Source organism: Nyctereutes procyonoides, unplaced genomic scaffold, assembly GCF_905146905.1.
Source record: "Nyctereutes procyonoides isolate TBG_1078 unplaced genomic scaffold, NYPRO_anot_genome, whole genome shotgun sequence".
NCBI classification, from domain to species: Eukaryota; Metazoa; Chordata; class Mammalia; order Carnivora; family Canidae; genus Nyctereutes; species Nyctereutes procyonoides.
Genome location: NW_026575028.1, coordinates 3,175,057 through 3,196,150, shown reverse-complemented (window position 1 = coordinate 3,196,150; position 21,094 = coordinate 3,175,057). Strand labels below are relative to the sequence as shown.

At 38.8% G+C, this 21,094-nt stretch overlaps 1 protein-coding gene across 10 annotated transcripts in view; it reads left to right on the top strand.

The window, feature by feature from the left end:
- WNK1 (WNK lysine deficient protein kinase 1) overlaps positions 1-18,288 on the top strand; it is a 147,268-nt gene extending 128,980 nt beyond the window's left edge. For all 10 annotated transcript variants that reach the window (XM_055315334.1, XM_055315333.1, XM_055315339.1 and 7 more), the window contains 8 exons: positions 1,593-1,676; positions 2,317-2,377; positions 5,604-5,677; positions 7,358-8,019; positions 8,771-8,973; positions 10,734-10,928; positions 17,354-17,541; positions 17,925-18,288. In XM_055315334.1, coding sequence (XP_055171309.1) covers positions 1,593-1,676; positions 2,317-2,377; positions 5,604-5,677; positions 7,358-8,019; positions 8,771-8,973; positions 10,734-10,928; positions 17,354-17,541; positions 17,925-18,242 — 1,785 coding nt within the window. In that variant the 3' untranslated portion in view covers positions 18,243-18,288. The remainder of the gene's footprint in view (positions 1-1,592; positions 1,677-2,316; positions 2,378-5,603; positions 5,678-7,357; positions 8,020-8,770; positions 8,974-10,733; positions 10,929-17,353; positions 17,542-17,924) is intronic.
- Positions 18,289-21,094: the final 2,806 nt, after the last annotated feature.

Here is a 21,094-nt window from a genome sequence, read left to right as displayed (position 1 = left end):
GAAGAAAATAGCAAAGTTTACCTATTACCGGACAAATATAACTCCTATCATTCAGAGTTTTGTAGAGTAAAATTACATCTAAGGAATGAGAACTAGGTTCTAAACAATTGTGGAAGTAAAAATAAGTAATCAAAATTAACTTTGAAAGTTCCTTAGGAAAAGATACCACCCTGATAACTGATAATGCCCCTTTTCTGTGAGTTCAGTCAACCAGTGTTTTCTTGAATATTTGATATTTCTTTCACTGATCACCTAATAAAAGTAATTGGTTTATGTATAGATGGTCGTGCTTCATGAACAAATATGTATTATATCCTTCAGTAGAAAACCCACACAGCTCAGACCAGTGACATGAATGTTAATTTCCTATGTCACGATCAGTTCTGACCAGAGGGTAAAACTGCCTGCAATATTTAAATTATCATTTCCCTTTCCCACCATACCCCACCACTCCACACATTTAATTGAATTCCCATAAGGAAAGTACTTATTATGAATTCATTATAACTGTAAAAAAGCTTCTGCCCTGAGACAAAGCAGTAAACAATGAAACTAAATCATGATAAGATTTGATTTTACAGTTGTGTGCTTTATTTTAAAATTGTGTCTAAGGAAAATATAAATTTCTAACTTGAGAAGTCTAAACTTGTCCCTACTTCTTTAATCTCAGGTGTACAGTAGAACATAATAACTTTAAGAACTTGCTAGAGTAAAGTAATAATTCCAAAAAGAACTCCCATCAGCCACTAAATTTTGGAAAAAATTCATTGTGAAACTCTGTAAATTAGGGATTTTACCCCTATTTTCTCTTTAAAAATAAAAACAATCCATTCAGACTTTTGAGAGGGTGCAAATGAGATGAGAAACAGCAAATAAGATAGGGGTGGTTGATGGTGAGGGTAAGTGGATAATGCCTGCATATAGAAGAAGTATAAATGAAGGCTGCAGAAGAACAGGTTGACAGAAGCTAAGATAGATATGGAATTATGGTCTGTTTCAAAGGTAAAAAGTTATGGCCTTGGGGTGGATGATAGTTAAGACCTGGTTAACAGGATGGAATGTCCAAACCTCCAGTTCCTTCTTGCTGTCATCTGTAGGGTATAAGAAGTATAGATTATTAAGACCTAAAGAAAAGAGTAATATCCCTTGATAGTGACAGCATGTATTAATGCAATTCATAAGGTCAAGTTGTCAGACGGACCTAAACTAAAAAGGAAAAGAGGGAACATGTGATACAATAATCTACTGGTAGATCTTGATACAGTTATCAGAATGTTTTAAAGAGAGAACAGAGGACAGAATTTTTTAAAGAGAGGACAAATGAAATTTTTCTATCACTTCAAGTAACATCAAACATAGAAGGTAAGAAGACTTCAAAACTATAAAAACATTAACTAAATTTCTCCAAGGTTTGGGAAATTGACAGAAATCATTCAGGCAATGTAAATTTAGTGTATTGAGTTTTATACTCAGTGAATAGATGTTATGTTGTGTTAACCTAAAGCACCAAACAGTATTCTGTATAGATTAGCTATATATAGTGGGTCTGACTATGCCAAAGACCTCTCCTTATTGTACTTATTTTCGTTCAGTCCCAGCAACCTCTGGAAGATCTTGATGCTCAGTTGAGAAGAACACTTAGTCCAGAGACTATTGCGGTGACATCTACAATTGGTGTAAGTTTTGAAAATCTTGATGATGTCTTTCCATAATTCTAATATATCATATTCTCAAAGCATACTGTAACCTATTAATATGTTTAACACCTACCGAGTTAAAAGTATTAATTCAATCTTTGCTTGTCCCAGCAAGCGGAAATAAGGCACATGAATAATGTAAGATTAACAACTGACCCCTTGGTGTAACTGTGGAAAAGATTATTTTTATTTTTTTGAAAGATACTTTTCTTGTTTTACCATAGAATTATACCATAGATTAATCCTATGGATTTTGCATTTATGCTTTGGAGGAAGCTATACTTTAAAAGTTTTAACTTCTTCCTTTTAAGTTTGTCACACAATAGTGTTCTGATTAAAACTATTTTTCTATGAATATCCAAGTATCCCATGAGGAAAGTAAAGAAAGCAATATAGAAACAGCTCAGAATTTCTTCCTTTTAAAAATCTTTTTTACATCAGACTTATTTTTATGCTGAAAAAAATAGAAAACTCTTGTGGACATAAGTGTTTCTTCACATATGTATATACTGCATTTATTTGGCCATTATAAGGGCAAAAGAGAGAAGGCAGCATGGCAAAACTTCAAAAGTAACTGAAGCTAAAGATTTTGTGGTATCTTTGCGTATGTGTTTTGCAGCCTGTGTCCGTGGTGGCTCCAACAGCAGTCACAGAAGCAGGAGCACAGCCTCAGAAAGATGGTGAGAAGCATTCTTCTTTTATGTTATCATTTCCAGTCCTCTCCATAATCGATATAGAGGTTACCATTTGAAAGACTTTCTTAAGAATGTAGGTGTATTTGAGACCATTCTAAGGAACATTTTTATGTATTTTATGATTGAGGAGCATCAATACTAGTATCTAGAACATGTCATATTAGCAAATTAATAAATCTTTTATGTTTTGTTCGTTGTTTTGGGTTTTTTGTTTTGTTTTGTTTTTTGCAAGAGGGGCATGCAAAAGGTCGATTCTCATAATAAGACCCTTTGTTATAGCTGGGTCAGATACTTGACTAAAAGAGATAAGGAAATTCAGGCATACTTACCAAAAATTTTACCTTAACTTGGATTTTGTGACACTAGATAATCTTGAATAGCATGAATGGTAGAAATACAAATATAAGATTTTAATCAGTTTAAAAACATTTTTATCTATTTCTAGAGTCTTTAGAATTGTGTTAAAAAAAAAAAAGAATTGGCATGATCACACATATAGTCTCCTGAGAAAGGTATATTTCCAACTTAATTTTGTAAAAATAATCCATACCAACAATGAGAACTTTTATGAGCATGCATGTGGTCATAAATTCACATTAAGTACTTCTTTTCTAAAGTTTTGTTGTGAATCTCTTTTCACCACATCACTGGTCCCCCAAAAGCTAGGAAATTTAAAGCATTTATTTTCTGTTAGCTTTTCCCTTAGAACCATTTATGTTCAAAGGTGGATATAATTCAATGTGAGCTGTACTTATTCAACGTGATTTTGTTAGAGCACTTGCTTAATACTTTTCCTCTTTATAGTTTATCCATTCTCCTCACTACCACCTACATAGATATAGTTTCTCCTGTGTAACTATTAATAAGATTACCTGGAATGCTCAGCTTTCTCTCTTCATTAAATTCTAAATTTTACTTCAAAGCTCTCTCTTAAAGGAGTGACTTGAAAATTAGTGGAACAGACCAGGAAAGTCTAGAAATGGACAAACTATAAGAGAATGTAGAATATGAAAAAGATGGGCTTGCAAATCAGTGAGAAAATGCTGGGATATTTCAGTAAATGCTTTGTGACAACTAGACAGCCATCTGGAAAAAAGCAAAGATAGATCACCAACCTCAACCAAAATAAATTACAAATGGCCCAAAGATAGAAAATGATACTAAAAATAGTACTGTAACAAAATATAAAAGGAATCCTTTTCTTCTTTTTCTGTAGAAAGCAGGGTCAACAAACTTTCTGTAAAAGGCCAGAAAGTATACATTTCAGGCTTTGTGGGTCATATAGTCTGTCACCATTACTCGAATCTCCTACTGTAGCCCCAAAGCAGCATAGACATTAATGAGTTTTCTGCATGGAAAAAAAAATGCCAAAGATAATAAAAAACTGGGTTAGAGGGATGCATTCATATCACAAAAAAGACTACTAAGTGATAACATTTCTTACCTCTTACTGGTAAATTCAGAAGTTTAATAGCCTCAACCTCCTTGGAGATCGATTTAGTAATATCTATCAGAGTTTTAAATGGGTATGGTTTAGCATGTCCACTCTTAGGTATTTATTCCACAGATCTGTAAGAAAATATTTAGAGCACTTTTATAATAGCCAGTTCTAAAAAACTTGATGTCCATCAGCAGAAGTCTGCTTAAATTACATTACCTTTGCATACATATAGTGTACAGACAAACAAAATACTGTGCAGCCATTAAAAAGAATGAGACATCAATATGGAATGATCTCTAAGATATATGGTTAAAATATCAAAATCAGGGACACCTGGGTGGCTCAGTTGGGCACCTGCCTTCAGCTCAGGGCATGATCCTGGGGTCCTGGGATCAAGCCCCACATCGGGCTCCCTGCTCTGTGGAGAGCCTGCTTCTCCCTCTCCCTCTGCCCCTCCCCCTGCTTGTGCTCGCTCGCTCACACTCTATCTCAAATAAATAAAATCTTTTAAAAAATCAAAACCGGTGTTTTATATTTATACATATATATTAAATATATACATATATATGTATATATATAACACAACTTATTAGTTTTGCAAAATAAAGAAAATGCTGGTATAGGTCTACATTATCTCCAGAAAAAAAAACTTCAAACAAATGATTGTCCCTAGAGAGGGGGACCTAGGTGGCTTTAAATTTGCTCAAAACTACTTAACAGTGATTCTGATACCTGTACTTGCTGTTTTAGGATTTTGCCTAAGTATTGCCTAAACCAATTTATCATAGTTGATTTTCATTTTAAAATGGGTCTTTAGGGCCCCTGGGTGACTCAGTCAGTTGAAGGTTTACCTTTGGCTCAGGTCATGATCCTAGGATCAAAGCTCTGCATCAGGCTCCCTGCTCCTCACAGAGCCTGCTTCTCCCTCTGCTTTCAGCTCCCCCTGCACATGCAGGGGTGCATTCTCTCTCTCTCTCTCTCTCTCTCGCTCTCTCTCTCTTTCTGTCAAATGAATAGAATCTTTAAAAAACAAAAAAATGGGTCTTTAATGTCCTTGGTAAAATCTCATCCTTTCTCTTCATTTATTTATAGCTATCTTTGAGTTAAAGAATGAGTAATTGAGGGGATCCCTGGGTGGCGCAGCGGTTTGGCGCCTGCCTTTGGCCCGGGGCACGATCCTGGAGACACGGGATCGAATCCCACATCGGGCTCCCGGTGCATGGAGCCTGCTTCTCCCTCTGCCTGTGTCTCTGCCTCTCTCTCTCTCTCTGTGACTATCATAAGTAAATAAAAAAAAAATTAAAAAAAATGGTGAAGATTGAGTGTCTGAAATTTCACATTAAAAATAAATTAAAAAAAAAAAAAGAATGAGTAATTGAATTCTTACTGCCTGTTAACCATAGTTTTTGTAGTATCTCTTTTATGTTATAGTTAAGCTGTGAAGCTGTTTTATTCCTCCAAATAATACCGTATCAGCTGTACATGTGTATAAGGAAAAGTAAAGGGTTAATTTTCAGATTTTGACAGTGTTTCACAAACAATATAATATTTCAGACTAGAGATATCTAGTAAGGAAAGTAAATAATAACTTTTCCGTTGTTGGACAAAACTTAAGGGGAAGAGGAGGTAAGGAAATTTTCCCTGCCTTGAACAGTTTTCCTCACCTGACACATAGTTTTATTTTGCTGTATTTCTGGCCAAAGGGAAAAGAAGCTAGCTAAACAGAAATGCTAATTTAAGTTCTTTTTCTCCTCCATGTACTTACTTCAGTTTCTCAGATCACAGAAGTTCCTGTCCTAGCAACTACTTCGGGAACTGGTGTTTTTAAGATGGGAAGATTTCAGGTAAGACAACCACTTTTCCTTGCCGTGAATTCCTCTTTGGGGTAAATAGGTATATAATAAAATTATTACTTACCTTTGGGACGTAATTGCCAATTTAATGATATATTTCTTTTTTATAGCTCTTTGTCATTTTCCCCTCTTAAAAATAATACATGCAAAAAAAAAAAAAAAAAGCTGCGGTGCCTGGCTGGCTCAGTCGGAAGAGCATGTGCCTTAGTCTTGGGGTCATGAGTTCGAGCCCCACTTTGGACAAAGAAATTACTAAAAATAAGTAGATAAGTAAACTTTAAAAAATAATAATAACACATCTCAAAGAAAATATAGAATACTTAGTAGAGAAACAATGAACTATCTGCCCATCCCCACCACCTCCCTTCCCCATCCAGGATTACTTTATAGGGTTGTGTTCCCTTCCATTGATTTTTCTATGCCATGGGTGTATCTACAGTTGACCCTGCTGCTTCTTTGAATGATATTTTGTGGCTCCCCCGCCCCATCTTTTTTATTTACCTAACTCATTCTCCTATCGTTAGTCATTACATTGTTTCTAATTTTTCCAACATAGTAAAGTAACAGGAAACATTTTTGTATGTACAAATACTTTGCGTGTTTAGGATAATTTTTTAGGATTAATTTCTGAAGTAAAACTACTTACTGAGCATCAAGTGTGATACCATATCATTATATTTTCCCAGCTGATCCAACCAGTGAATTTTTCTTTTTCTTTCTTTCTTTCTTTCTTTCTTTCTTTCTTTCTTTCTTTCTTTCTTTCTTTCTTTCTTTCTTTCTTTCTTTTTCTTTTTTTTTTTTACTGCTTTTTAGAATTGCTTTCCAGTTATTCTCAGGATACCACTGGGAGTTGAGGTTGGTAGGTGATGTTTGTAAACTGAGGTTCTGAGAGTTTGTAGCTGGGCTGAGTTTATAACACATGGGCAAATTAGAATAAGGATGTGGATCCTCATAGTCCCATTTAGTTGTGTTGATTCTTGAAGCTTAGCTGGCATTTAACATTTACTGGATTTAATCTTTGTAGTTTTTATATTCACAAGCAACCTTCAAGATTCCATTCCTTAGGGCAGCCTGGGTGGCTTAGCGGTTTAGTGCCGCCTTCAGCCCAGTGCATGATCCTGGAGACCCGGGATCGAGTCCCATGTCGGGCTCCCTGCATGGAGCCTGCTTCTGCCTCTCTCTGTGTGTGTCTCTCATGAATAAATAAATAAAATCTTTAAAAAAAAAAAAAGATTCCATTCCTTGTTAATTATATTTCCACAAAGACATAAATCTAAGTCCTGTGTATAACATGAGATATGAAAACAATTATTTACTTAGTAAGCTTTGCCAGCCACTGAGAATCTATATATCTAATGTGTACATCTCAGTACAGATATATTGTTCTCTATAATGGTATTCCATTTATTTTCACAGTGAAAATAGAGGGACTTAAGTAAAGACATACTCAGCCTATTCACTGGGAGACAAAGTAATGCACTTTTTAAAAAGATTTTGTTAGTAATTTCTACATCCAGTGTGGAGCTCAAACTCACAATCCTGAGATCAGTAGTCACATGCTCTACTGACTGAGCCAGCCGGGCCCCCCTCAATTTTTTGAGGGGGGTCCATTTAAAAAATTGATTATTGGGGACTTTGTTTTTTAATCTCACTTTGGTTTCTTTCTGTCAGGTTTCAGTTGCAATGGATGATGTTCAAAAGGAGGGTAAAAATAAGTTAGAAGATGGAAAGTCTGTTCATTTTGAATCCAGCACTTCAGAGTCCTCAGTGCTATCAAGTAGTAGTCCAGAAAGTACCCTGGTGAAGACAGAGCCTAATGGGATAACCATCCCTGGCATCTCATCAGATATGCCAGATAGTGCCCACAAAACTCCTGCCTCAGAAGCAAAGTCAGAAACTGGGCAGTCTACCAAGGTTGGACGTTTTCAGGTGACAACTACAGCAAACAAAGTAGGTCGTTTCTCTGTGTCAAGAACTGAAGACAAGCTCATTGAGGCAAAGAAAGAGGGACCAATAGCGTCTCCTCCTTTTATGGATTTGGAACAAGGTGTTCTTCCAGCTGTGATACCAAAGAAAGAAAAGCCTGAACTGTCAGAGCCTTCACATCTGAACGGACCGTCTTCTGACCTGGAGGCCGCCTTCCTGAGCAGGGATGTGGATGATGGTTCAGGTAGTCCACACTCCCCCCATCAGCTGAGCTCAAAGAGCCTGCCTATCCAGAATCTAAGTCAAAGCCTTAGTAATTCATTCAACTCCTCTTACATGAGTAGTGACAATGAGTCAGATATTGAAGATGAAGATTTAAAATTAGAGCTACGAAGACTACGAGAAAAGTAAGTATATTTTCTTCTATGAAAGAATAATGGCAGAACTGTATTAAGACCTAGCTACTGGTGCCTAGATTAGTGTTTTTTCAAGCAAAATGCTTATACGTCATTTCTTTTCAAGAGAGAGTGGTAGGCAAAAGCTAGTTATCTGAATGTTCTCATTAGGTCTCTTATAAGGACCCATAGCATTTCTACTTCTTTACCTTTTGTTATTATATGGTTGTTTTTGTTAATAGTATTCTTTATCATTATTAATCTACTTACTAGTCTACCAAATGAATCCAGTAATGGCACTGGGATGTAGATTATGTGGGCAGGTTTTATAGATCATAGTTGATAAACTGGATCAGAGTAGCAAATTCAGTACTCCTGTGTGTAGTCTCAAAAGTCAGGAAACCTTTTCTCCTAACACATCATCAACTATCTGTTGTTGGTTAGGAGCTGATTGGAATTTGGCTTGGGTAATGGAGGCCAACAATATGAGATGACAAACTAGAATTTCAAGATAGTAGAAATTGGGTTAAGTATATTGGGGGAAAAATAAATAAGTAAATATGGAGGTTAAATAAATAAGTAATAATAATAAATAAATAATAAATAATATGATAATAAATAATAATTATAAATAAATATATAAATAATAATAAATAAATAATAATAAATAAGTAAATATGGAGGTTAAAGAATATGTTATTAAATCTCATTTGAACAAAAATGTTGATAATGTTTTTGAATTATGTTTGGTTATCTTTCATAGACATCTTAAAGAGATTCAAGACCTGCAGAGTCGCCAGAAGCATGAAATTGAATCTTTGTATACCAAACTGGGAAAGGTTCCCCCTGCTGTCATTATCCCCCCAGCTGCCCCCCTTACAGGGAGAAGAAGGCGACCCACTAAAAGCAAAGGCAGCAAGTCTAGTCGCAGCAGTTCCTTGGGGAATAAAAGTCCCCAGCTTTCAGGTAAAAAGCCATGGTCCAGGTCAGCTTTAGCTGTCCCATCTTCTTTTTCTGTCTCCAACTCTATATGTAACATATGAACATTTATTGTTTTTGTTAAATTTCAAAGGAGTTTGACTTTCCTAATATTCTTGCTTCCTTGACTTTTCTACTCCCTATGTTTATAGTATCTCTTTTGTTGAGTCTGTGAAAGTAGACTGGGTGAGTACAATGCCTTATTCCATTGTGACTCTCTACTGGTAGCCACTTACAGTTGTTCTAAAGGAAAAACAATGCAGCAATGCCTGGTTACTCATATAATTCACATTTCACCAAACTGATAAGCAACTGTACTCTATTTTAGTAAAGTTCAGGTAGATTTTTCTTTTCAATGCATGAATTATTCATAATTGCAGCTAGGATGAATGTAAATTTCATATATGTCACAGGTAGTAATTTTCTTGATTCAAGTTTTTATTTCTATATTGAAATAAAAAAATGGGGAGCCCTGGTGGCGCAGCGGTTTAGTGCTGCCTGCATCCCGGGGTTTGATCCTGGGGACCCTGGATCGAGTCCCACATCGGGCTCCCTGAATGGAGCCTGCTTCTCCCTCTGCCTGTGCCTCTGCCGCCCCCCTCCCCCATCTCTATGAATAAATAAATAAAATCTTTAAAAAAAAAAAAAAGAAAGAAAAAAACTTGTTTGTGGTTGTAATAAAAAAAATAGTTAAATCACAATATCTTATAATGAACTATAGTTTGTCTATTTTAATTGTGATAGAATTTTTACCCTTTGGTGAAATTGTGATGTTAACAGATAATTAGTTGAAAAGTAGGGACACCTGGGTAGCTCAGGGGTTGAGCATCTGCCTTTGGCTCAGGCCATGATCCTGGGGTCTTGGGATCAAGTCCTACATCGGGCTCCCTGCATGGAGCCTGCTTCTCCCTCTGCCTCTGTCTCTGCCTCTCTCTCTCTCTTCTATATCTCTCATGAATAAATAAAATCTTTAAAAAAAAAATTAGTTGAAAAGTAAAAAAAAAAAAAAAAAAACTGAAATAAGCTTGTACCCATATTTGCTCTCCAGATCTAATATAAATATGTTGGAAAACAGTTCAAATTTCATAGCAGCTTTCCATTCTCTGGAAGCTTTCAGAAACCCAAACTTTTTCTCTAGCACATTAGAACCAATTCAGTAGTGGAAATGTGATTATAAGGGATATCAGCTAATTTAGATCCTGACCCCAATTTTGACTTTTTGAGTGGCCTTCTATTCCACCAGTTAGTAGGAAACAGACATGTTTGTCAATTTAAAGACAATTGATTAGAAAATAAAAGCCACAAAGCCACCTGCCACAAATTTTAAATTTGCATTACTCTGTAGTCACTTGTGTCTGTTTTGACACCACTTTTTACTTGATCTGACACATGCTAAGAATAAAGACTAAGCAGAGACTGCCCATCAAGCCTATTGATGTTGTGCTCTGACTCAGTGTTTTATAATAGGGTTTAGGAAAGCGATTGTGGAATTCGGTCATACCCTCTTCATGTTCTATCCAGATGACACTTGGGTACCATCTCGGATATCTAAAGCTATCTGTAGCCCTGTTGCCTGTTGATTCTCTCACTTCCCCTCCCATGAGGGAGGCTTTTTGTTCTTTCATCAGTTATAGCTTCTGACCTGTGATTAGTCACTTAATGGGACACATTATAGGAATAAGAATAGTGCCGTTTAGGGTGTTGGGAAAGCTGTACATGTTTCTTCATGCCGCTTTATCTTTTGACAGGTAACCTGTCTGGTCAGAGTGCTGCTTCAGTTTTGCACGCTCAGCAGACCCTCCACCCTCCTGGCAACATCCCTGAGACTGGGCCAAATCAGCTGTTACAGCCCCTTAAGCCATCTCCCTCCAGTGACAACCTCTACTCAGCCTTTACCAGTGATGGTGCCATTTCAGTCCCAAGCCTTTCTGCTCCAGGTCAAGGTAAGCAATCAAAGCAACCATCATCTTCTAAAAACATTAAAACGGAGAAGCTGTCATACCTGGCACAAAAGCCTGAAGAGTAACCTGTTGTTAAGGTCAGTTGGAAAACCAGCTGGCCAGAACACAACCTATCTGTTGTATACCTACAGATTCTGAGCTGGAAGGGGCAGTTGGGCAATGATTAGATTAGGTGAGTTCATTGCTTCTATCAGATGAAATTGCCTTTTTCAAAGGATTACAGCAAAAAGTTGCATTTGTGACTTATGTGAGGACTTTAATCAAATTAATAACTCATTTGGGATTGGAACATATGCTTTAATACTAGACTGAAATTTCCTGAACCAAAATTGAAGGAGTTGTAGCAGTTTCTGAAGAGCTAATACATTTGCTTAGCCAGTGCAGATTTTTTTAACTTTTAAGTATGGGAGTAGCATACTAAGATAAATAGCCATACAAGTATCTGTAATCTACTTCCTAAATATAGTTTTATTTACTAATGATCATTCAGAACTTTCCTGTCGAGCAAAGAGCTGCTAGCAATAGTAGAAAGAGAACTGGAAGGACTTAGGTATCATCTGGGTGGAAAAGAGTAAGAGAAGTTACAGGTAACTCGCATAGGTGCTTTTGCAGCAATATCATGGAAATTAAAGATGAGATCAGGGCAGCATGGGTGGCTCAGCGATTTAGCGCCACCTTCAGCCCAGCGTGTGACCCTGGAGACCCGGGATCGAGTCCCACGTCAGGCTACCTGCATGGAGCCTGCTTCTCTCTCTGCCTCTCTCTCTCTCTCTCTCTCTCTTGTGTCCCTCCTGAATAAACAAATAAAATCTTAAAAAAAATAAAATAAAAATAATTTTAACAAAATAAAGATGAGACTGTCTCTTCATAAGAGGAGTATACTTGTTCACTAGGACCGCAAGCTAGCTGGCATTATTCCCACTGGGAAGAGCTTCAGCATTTGGCAGAGGGTGGGAATTGAGACCTGATATTTCCTGGCCTAGATATCTAACCTTTTCCTGGAAACTTGTTCTTCTGTGTGCCATCTTAGCGCATTTCACCACTCCGGCCTCAAGTTTCTAACATCTTGTAGTTGTGTTCTGTCTCTTCTCTCTCTGTTCTTCCCTGTTTTTCCCCTCTCACAGGCTGTGCGAAGTTTAACTGTGCATCTGAGCAGGTGACATTCAAACCTGGTGGCAGGAGGACCCGATTTCTGAGTACGCCCTGCTTGGCTCTTTGTGTGTAACACCTTTACTCCTTCCTTGTCCTTGTTTTTCTGCTGCTTGGATCTGATGTTTCATGCAGTCCATTTTCATTGTCTCTTTGTATATCATCTACTCAGTGGCTTGGCTGAACTATTAACCTCAGAAGTTTGGGTCTCTTTGTTAATTATGATAAAAAAATATAGCGATAATAATTAAGTTTCCATAAACTTCAAAATAATTTTCTGGTAGAAGTTCTTCTTCATAGATCTGTGACAGAGAGTAGAAAAGAGAACTATGCTATAGAGACTGCTGGGCCATTTGGAATAAATGAAGACTGAAGTCCATAGTCACGTACGCCCCCCTTGTCTCTGGCATTAGAAGTGACAGAGAGCGTCTTGACCACTGATGTACTTTGATCCTGGCAGCAGGGGAGAATTACACCCTATTTTGTATTCTTTTTCAGAGTAGATTGAAATTATTTTTCTTCTTAGTTAAGCCTATCAGTTGAAATGATGTTAGAGTCTCTTCATTGGATCCTTTCACTTCCCCCCTCACCCTCTAACTCCATAAAATCGGTAGTTCAAAAAGGGTTTCAGTATAGTTACTCTGATTAAGCATTAATTTTTTTAAGGACCAAAGCCCAGCACCTGCCAATGAAAATGGTCTTTTTTAACATAATATCTAGGATTTCTCTGCTCTCTTCTTAAAAGTAAGTTACAATGGCAGATCACCCAACTTCCCCAGCCTGTCTTTCCCATATGTGAAATGAAGATGATGCCTATCTCCTAGGGCTCTTGTACAAATCAAGTAAGATGGTGTGCACAGACACGGGCAGCATTGGGAAGCACACATCATTTCCTTCTAATTATTCAGTGCCTGCCTGCCACGTAGTAGATGGTCAATAAATGTATATTGAAATAAAAAATTAAAAAAACAAAAATAAGGCTCAGGTAGAAAACCTGTTAGAGTTCGGTTAAAGACCTTCTTTGTTGAGGCCTCAAACTTCTGATGTGGTTATTGAAGTGCTTTTTAAATGCATGTGCAAAAGTCATCATTGTTTCTGAGTATGGTCCAGAGGTTCTTGGGCCTCATATATCACCAGCCCAGGACTTTTAAACAAAAGAGGTGGACGGTGTTACCCAGTGTGGCAGTTTTCCAAAGCATGTGTGGTTTTTGGGTACTGAGATTGATAACTTTACAGGTTAGACCAGGCTGGACCAGGTATGTTATTAGCACCTTGACACTTAAATAAGCATTTAATTTCTATGTCCAGCTGGCAAAGTGAAAAGACACGTAGGAGACAAGTGTTGTAAAGTGGTATATAACATGTCAGGCCTATATCATATAGCCTGAGATGTCTGAGAGGGAAGAAAGAGAACCAAGGCTTTTTTGTGAAGCGTAACGTGAGAGCTACACTTCAGATTAATTAATTAAATTCTCACATACTCTTAAATGTAGGTGGTGGCACACTTGTAACATCAAATGTTAGAGATATTAAATCTTACTTCCTTTTGGGTCTAAAAAGAGAAGCCACTTGATGATTATACATCTTTTAAGCCTTGGTGAACAAATTGCAAGAGGCAGATTTAAAGCAAATATGGAAGAGAAAACATACATAACAGGCGTGGGGTCTTTCTAGTTTTAGATGCGTTATTCTGTGCTCTCAAAATAGATTCTGGTTTGGAAGCACGGCTTGGCTTAATGCTTTATTTATGTTTAAAAGTTGCTAATTTTCCACATACTTTTAAGGATTTTTCTGGAGGGGAAGGGATTAGTGTGTATATCTAAGATTTGGAAATATATTAGCCAATTTAAATATACCCAAAACTGTAATAGTGGTCCTGTCAGTCTACTGGAATAGAATTACTAATGCATTTAATGAAGTGCTTTATAACAACCCAGCAGGAGAAATAGAAAGTGGGACGGGGTCAGTGGAAAGACTGCTTGAGTATTTGAAATTCAAGCAGCAAGACCTGAGAGACTGTGTTGGAGTTCCTCCCCGACCCCAGAACCTCAGTGCCAAGCACTCTTAAATACAAAGATTGGATGTGGAAGCTCCGCTGTCAGCCATCAGACAACCATGTGAAGGCTAACAGCCAGTAAGATCTATGTCCCATAGAACTTTACCTATGGCAGCGGCTCCCGGGTACCACCAGTCTGTCTCTCATTCTGCTTTCTCTTGCTGGGATTTTGTGTACTGTTTGGAGATTCTAAGTATTTTACACTGATGTTTCTTTATCTTTAACATGTTGCTCTCTCTTTGTGCTTCAGGGAAGATGGTGAAAAAAGTCTGTCCTTGCAACCAGCTCTGTAGTAATTATCTTTTCATTCTCTTACTTTTGGTCCTTGATTGCAAAGCCTGTTATCCATGAGTTCTTGGAACCCTGAAGCTTCACAACGTCCTCATTCCCAACTTCCATCTGTCTAATTCTGCACCCTTATCTAAGATACTTTTCAACATGCTTAATTGCTGACTACGGGCAGATTAAGAAATCACCTCATAGTCTTCTCTCACAAGATGACCCCCTGTGAGCCTGGCTTTGTGACAATTATGGATTGATAATGCCCATGATATATATAGAGAGATTGGGGATGCCTGGCTCCTTGAGGAGAGTTCTTTAGTCAACAGATACGTGCCGGCCACTCTTCTACCTGCTGGGAGATCAGCACTGATCAAAATGTAGAAAAGTCCATATACACACATCATAGTGGGAGATGTCTGCTAGGTTGGTGAAGAGAGAAACACTACTTACTAGAGGTTGGGTTCTTAGACTGGTGGCTTCTTAATGTGCAGATAGTTCAACTGCCCAACAGGCCCCCTACAGGGCCAATCAGAAAACACATGTATTTGCAATACTGGGCAATGAGTATGACTCAGAGTAAGGTATTGTGGCTAGGATCTGGTGGTGTGGGGTCAGGGAAATGTCTTATGCCAGAAGAAAATTTAAAAATGGATTTGGGGTAGTAAAACACTACCTCTTAGAGCTTTGCAGCAGAACTCAGAAAGGTTTCAAGATTATTCAGTATAACTCTCTGGAAGGCAAGCAGCAGTCTCAGAAGTATCTGCATTTACAAGCAGTGTTCTTAAACCATTTACTACTAAGGTGGACTAAACGTGCCATCTGTTCTCCTAGCTTTCATAGTCAAGTCACCTTTTCCCAGTTAATTTCCAGTCAGAGAGGAGTGTGTTTGTTTCCTTCTTTAATGGGAAAGTCTGTTTGCAGAAGCCAGAGTAAGAAGGTTAACTATGTGATTGACCCCTGCCGCCTTGGGTGTATAAACCCTACTTGAGAATCCAGTAGTGTGTAAGACAGATTAAAGATGAAAAATGAAATGTGGTTGTAAAGGAGCCTCACAGCATCAGAGGCGACTAGCAGGAGACTAGAGAGATGTGACTCCCAGCATGAGCTCTTTGTGAATAAGCAGTGTTCGCCTCTACCGAGCTTCTTGTATTTGGCTTTTGACAGTTCTGCTCACATGTGATTGTTTCCGGTTTTCATTTTGATTGTCTCACTCATCATCAAGCTTTCCAAGCAATTATTATTCAAACAGGAAAATAGTCCTCATGCATGTGATATGCTTGCTCTCTGGATTTTATCACTATCATGACTGCCACACTCATTGCTTGCACTTCCTGCTCTGTACTTTCCCCACCACTGTCTCTCTTGCTTTTCGAGGAAGGCTGTTTCCTGTGCTCTTATCCTTTTCCACTTGGGTTTCCCATACCTTAGGGGAACTTACTCTTCCTTTACGCTGTATGTGCAGTAGCTACCCCTCGTGGTTCCAGTGGGCATAAAAAGTGAGCTAAATATACACTGTAGTAGATCCATGTCTTGCCTTGAGGGTAAGAAGCATGTGACCTTCCTCACTCTGCAGCTTCAGCTCAGAATTAGCTCACTCTACTACAGACATGCTTGTGTGTGCCTTTCCCAGGGCGGTGGGGTTTAAACTTGACTTGAGACCAGCATTGGATTATAAAGGGCTTTTAAATGGCAGAGTTGCTTTGGGCATGCTGCTATGCTCTGGTGCCGCTTGGACCTGGAAAGCAGGAATATGTATGCATTTATTTAGCCCCCGAGCATTACTTAGATATCTGAAGGCCTAGTGGCTGACAACTTATCTTAGAAGCTTTTATTTATTCTGCAGCAAATGTGAGATCTGGTAAGAAAGTGGGGGGTGAGGGAAGAAAAACAAGATCATGACTTTTCTTTCCCTCTTCCCTAAAACTTGCCTCTTCGAATAATCTTCAGTGTGCCCTCCAGCAGAGCCGAAATCAGGCAGGACACAGACCCCTTCTTCCTTTCTCATCAAACCATAGAAATAAAATTCCTTCATCATAACCTCAAAGCTTCCTCCTTCCTTTTGCTCTACCTCAGCTGAATGTTCCTGTTGCTTCCACATGCAAGTGCTTGCTCTTTGGGGGGTGAGGGATGTGTTAGTGAGAATCCACGAACCAGTTGAAACTGAGGTCATCTTCAGGAAAACCATGTCTTCCTGGAGTTGAGTGATTCAGGCATACGACAGAGAACCTTCCTCAGGAGTAATCTTGGTTCTTAACTCATAGGCAATTGGGAGAGGTTGAAGCTTCCATTCCTCCCAAGTTTATGTTTACAAATTTGTGTATATGGGTCCAGGTGAAAAAGGTTTTGAACAGAGCATGCTATCTCTCCTGTCACCTCTTTCTGTTAAAGAATGGCTAAAGACTGTGGCACAATATCCACATGGTTTCAGAACCCCATCTTTTCTGGGCCAAGCATCTACCTTTGTATCCCTTTAACTCCTACTTTTAATCCTGCCTTGGGGCTCTAGAAATCCTCTTTTACCCTGCATTCTGCAGCAGTCTAGAGCCTCAATAACCTTAACGCACCTCCTTCATCAACGTGATGCTGGGAATAGGGTACTGAAAGTAAGTTTCAGTACTCTGATACCATGTGAATGGGCTGAAAGAGGTCCCTCCCCTTTGTGCCCTACCATTATCCGGAGTTATTTGGAGTTATTTAGCCTCATCCGCAGCTCCTAAAGAGAATCTGTTTTCATTACTCTGCCCTGCCCAAACATGGCTAAACAAACCTATGGGACTTTCCCTTCTTGCATGCCTTCTCAGCTTATCCTCTCCTCATTCAGTGGCTTGCCATTTGTCATCCTGTGAAGTTTTCCCTCTTCCTGAAGTTCTAACCCAAACTCCTTTTAATGGTTGTATTCTGTTGCTTCCTCTAATTTTAGGGACCAGCAGCACAAACACTGTCGGGGGAACAGTGAACAGCCAAGCTGCCCCAGCTCAGCCTCCTGCCATGACATCCAGCAGGAAGGGCACATTCACAGATGACCTGCACAAGTTGGTAGACAATTGGGCCCGAGATGCCATGAACCTCTCAGGCAGAAGAGGAAGCAAAGGACACATGAATTATGAGGCAAGTCTTCCCTTTTTGTCATTTACTGACCAGCAGAGTATCACTTAGCACACATCTGAATCAGAGGTGATATCAACTGCCTAGCTAGTGCTTAGCATTTCATGCCATAGCCTTCTGTAGCTAATAAATTTAAACACTTTTAGAAAAAACAAAATCATCCAGTTACTCTGTTTTTGAATCCCTAGGTGTCAACTCGTTTTTTTCTCCCCTTTTCTTTCACCACCCTTAATTGCATACACATATTAAAAAAAGGTATGGTTCGGGTTTCACTATACTCTGTAAGATTTGAACAGCCCTGATTCTAGAATTAGATTTCAGTACCACCCATTTCACCTTTGAGTTATACCCACACCAAACTTTACATGTAGCTGTTTTCTTTTCAGGGCCCTGGAATGGCAAGAAAGTTCTCCGCACCTGGTCAGCTGTGCATCTCCATGACCTCAAATCTGGGTGGTTCTGCCCCCATCTCTGCAGCATCAGCTACCTCTCTAGGTCACTTCACCAAGTCTATGTGCCCCCCACAGCAGTACGGTTTTCCAGCTCCCCCCTTTGGCACTCAGTGGAGTGGGACGGGTGGCCCGGCACCACAGCCACTTGGCCAGTTCCAGCCTGTGGGAACTGCCTCCTTACAGAATTTCAACATCAGCAATTTGCAGAAATCCATCAGCAACCCCCCAGGTTCCAACCTGCGGACCACTTAGACCTAGAGACTTTAACTGAGTAGATTTGGGGGCAGGAGATGGAATGCTGAGGGGTGGGTGGGAGGGGGGGGGAATGGGAAAGTAGCCTATATACTAACTACTAGTGCTGCATTTAACTGGTTATTTCTTGCCAGAAAGGAATGTTTTTTAATACCGCTTAGAGCCCTCAGAATTGAGACTCTCCCTCCCCTTCACCATTTATTGGAGTGGAACAAGAAGGAAAGAGCAGCTTTCTTGTGATGGGGCAGCTTCAAACCATGCTTTCCTATTTATCTACACCCAATAGTGAGGGCTAGAAAAGAGAATCATTTATCAGAAAACTATAAGAGAGCTCAGTGTAAAACCAAACCCATCAGTATTTTCAAGTGGGTGGAGCTCTTAATTTTGGTACCTACCCCAAATCCCTTATTTCCTCAAGAATCTAAACCACAAGACAAAAAAAGCAAAAACTATTGGGGTCTCTCCTACCCTGTTTCCCCTCCCCCTTTTTTTCTGTTTCTTCTTTGGTTCTTTCTTTTTGCTTTAGAACCAGTGGAAAAACACCAGGGGACTGAGGTTTCAACCCTTTCTTATGATAGGTCATTAGTGCTTTAAGCAAATGATATTAGCAGCTTTGACTGCAGCATTAGCAATTAGGAAAAAAATTAAGTCCCCTGCGGACATGTAACTTTGCCATCAGTTTTGATGTGGAAACACTGTGATATATAAATGTTGTTGGACAACAGTAGTTTTAAGAGTAAGATATGAAAGGTTTAAAAAGTTGCAAAAAAAGCAAGCTCTGTCCTTTACTTATTGAGACACTTTAGCTTTTTCCTTTGTATTTCCATTGTAGTAGATAAATAAATGTGAATGTAAGATTGTATAAATTACTGTACTTGAATACTTCTGTTCTCCCAGTATTGCTGGCTGGATATTTTAGTGCCTTGGACTCTACTGCTTCTGCCATTAGCACCAACTTCTCATCAGACCCCAGATCAGCAGAGGGCGTATGGAAGGATATTAGGTCCATGTGACCCCAGCAGAGGATTATGCCAAAGGGAAACTGAAAGAGTATTTTTTTTTTTTAAGTCATTCAATTTTGTCTAGAGCAGGTGTAAGATGAGCAGGGTGAGAAGTTAAGTTGACATCAGTGGTTGAAAGCAGAAAGTTCTGTTTCAGGAACAGTAAGGAGGGGTGTGGTAACAAAATTGAGCAATTTAAAAGATTAAGGGTGGTTGTGATAAATGAAAGAAAAAGAAAGACTAAGAACGAGAGAACAAACTTGTCAGGAAAATATGTGCTGCCTGGCCTGCAGGTGCCATGAGCCTTACTTACTCAAGCCAGGTTTGGACAGACAACACCTAGTGGAAATGGCTGAATATAAAGGGGAAAGGGGGTGGGGGCTAGTTTTTAAGTTGGGAAACGTTGATTGGAAAAGTCACAGATGGAGAAAGTTGCTCTAAGAACTTTGGATTGCTTTCCTCTTGTTGCAAATGTATCCTGCATTTCTCAGCTTGGGGTGCTGTATTTTGTGGAAAGTGGACCCACATCTGAATTGAGCATTTTAAGAAAGAGTGCTTATTCCTACTCATTTCCTCTGTGATGTCCACATGGTAGCAGGATCTTAAATCTGTTGTGCCACCTGTTTCTAGAATTGCAACTGATATTCTCACATTCTGATATAAATACTCCCCTTCAGTAACTGCAACCAACCAGTATTATTTAGTGCTATGCCTAGTCATAATGGGCAGTTCTGTTATTTTCAGAGCTTTCAGAAAATACTCTAATTGGCTATGTTTGGGATATCTATTATCTCCAAAGATGGAGAAAGAAGCTAGGACTCCTGATTTTTTGGGTGCTGCTTCTCTTGACTCGAGTTGGGAAATTAACACGTTTCCAATCTCTTACCCACCTCAACGGCACATCCCAGGAATCACCAGAAGGGGAGCCTGGTTGGCTGTCCTAAGCTGTTGTTCCTTCGCGGGCCCAGTTTTCTTTTAGTAAGTTAACCTAGGTCCCAAAGATGCAAACAAAAGCCGAAGGTTTAGCAAAGTAGAAATGAAAAGGACAGGGGTTCCAAGCCCTGCTTCAAGGTTGTTTACTTATTTATTCTCTGCTTAAGATCCTTGGGGAGATGGTAAGAGTAAGGATAGAACAAAGAAGGTGCCAAGTAAATGAGAAACAGACCACCTAAGATGAATGAAACCATACTTTCTACCAGAGGAACGAGGGAACCAAATGCAGCACATTATTTTTTGTTATTTTGGTTTAATTTTGAGATCTCTTCACTTAACACACAAAAAATAAGAACTGGTTTTATTTACTGTTGATTTTTTTTCCCCTCCTGTGGATGAAGTAACTGAAGCCTAGAGGAATGAACTAGTGCTACTGAACTGTTTAAATTATTTTTGTGTTAATAGTACACTTTGAGTATCTTTTTCCACATTACAAAAATCTTTTCTGGATTATAAATGTTTTCCTTACATTATTTAACAATGTACACTGTTTAAAAAACAAATAAACTGAATTCAAACCGTGGGGGTTTCTCAGCAGCCGTTAATTGTACATTTTGCACTAACTCTGGGTGTTGCGCTTCTTGTAAGATTGCGCTCTGTGCTTCAGTTTGTTACCTTTGTAGACTTATTTAATGAAACCATTCAAATAAACCAAACTTGCTTTTGTTGAGCTGTGGGGTTTCATTTCCAGAAAATTTCTTTTCATGATCTCATTAGCTCATGTTTCGAGTTGTGTACAATTTATAACTGAATTCCTCACTCCGGGGACTTTAAAGCAGAAGATCTGAACTAAACTAAGATTATGCTTGAGACAAGGGAGAGATTTTTTTCTGAAAAAAATGGTCAGAACCAAAAGAT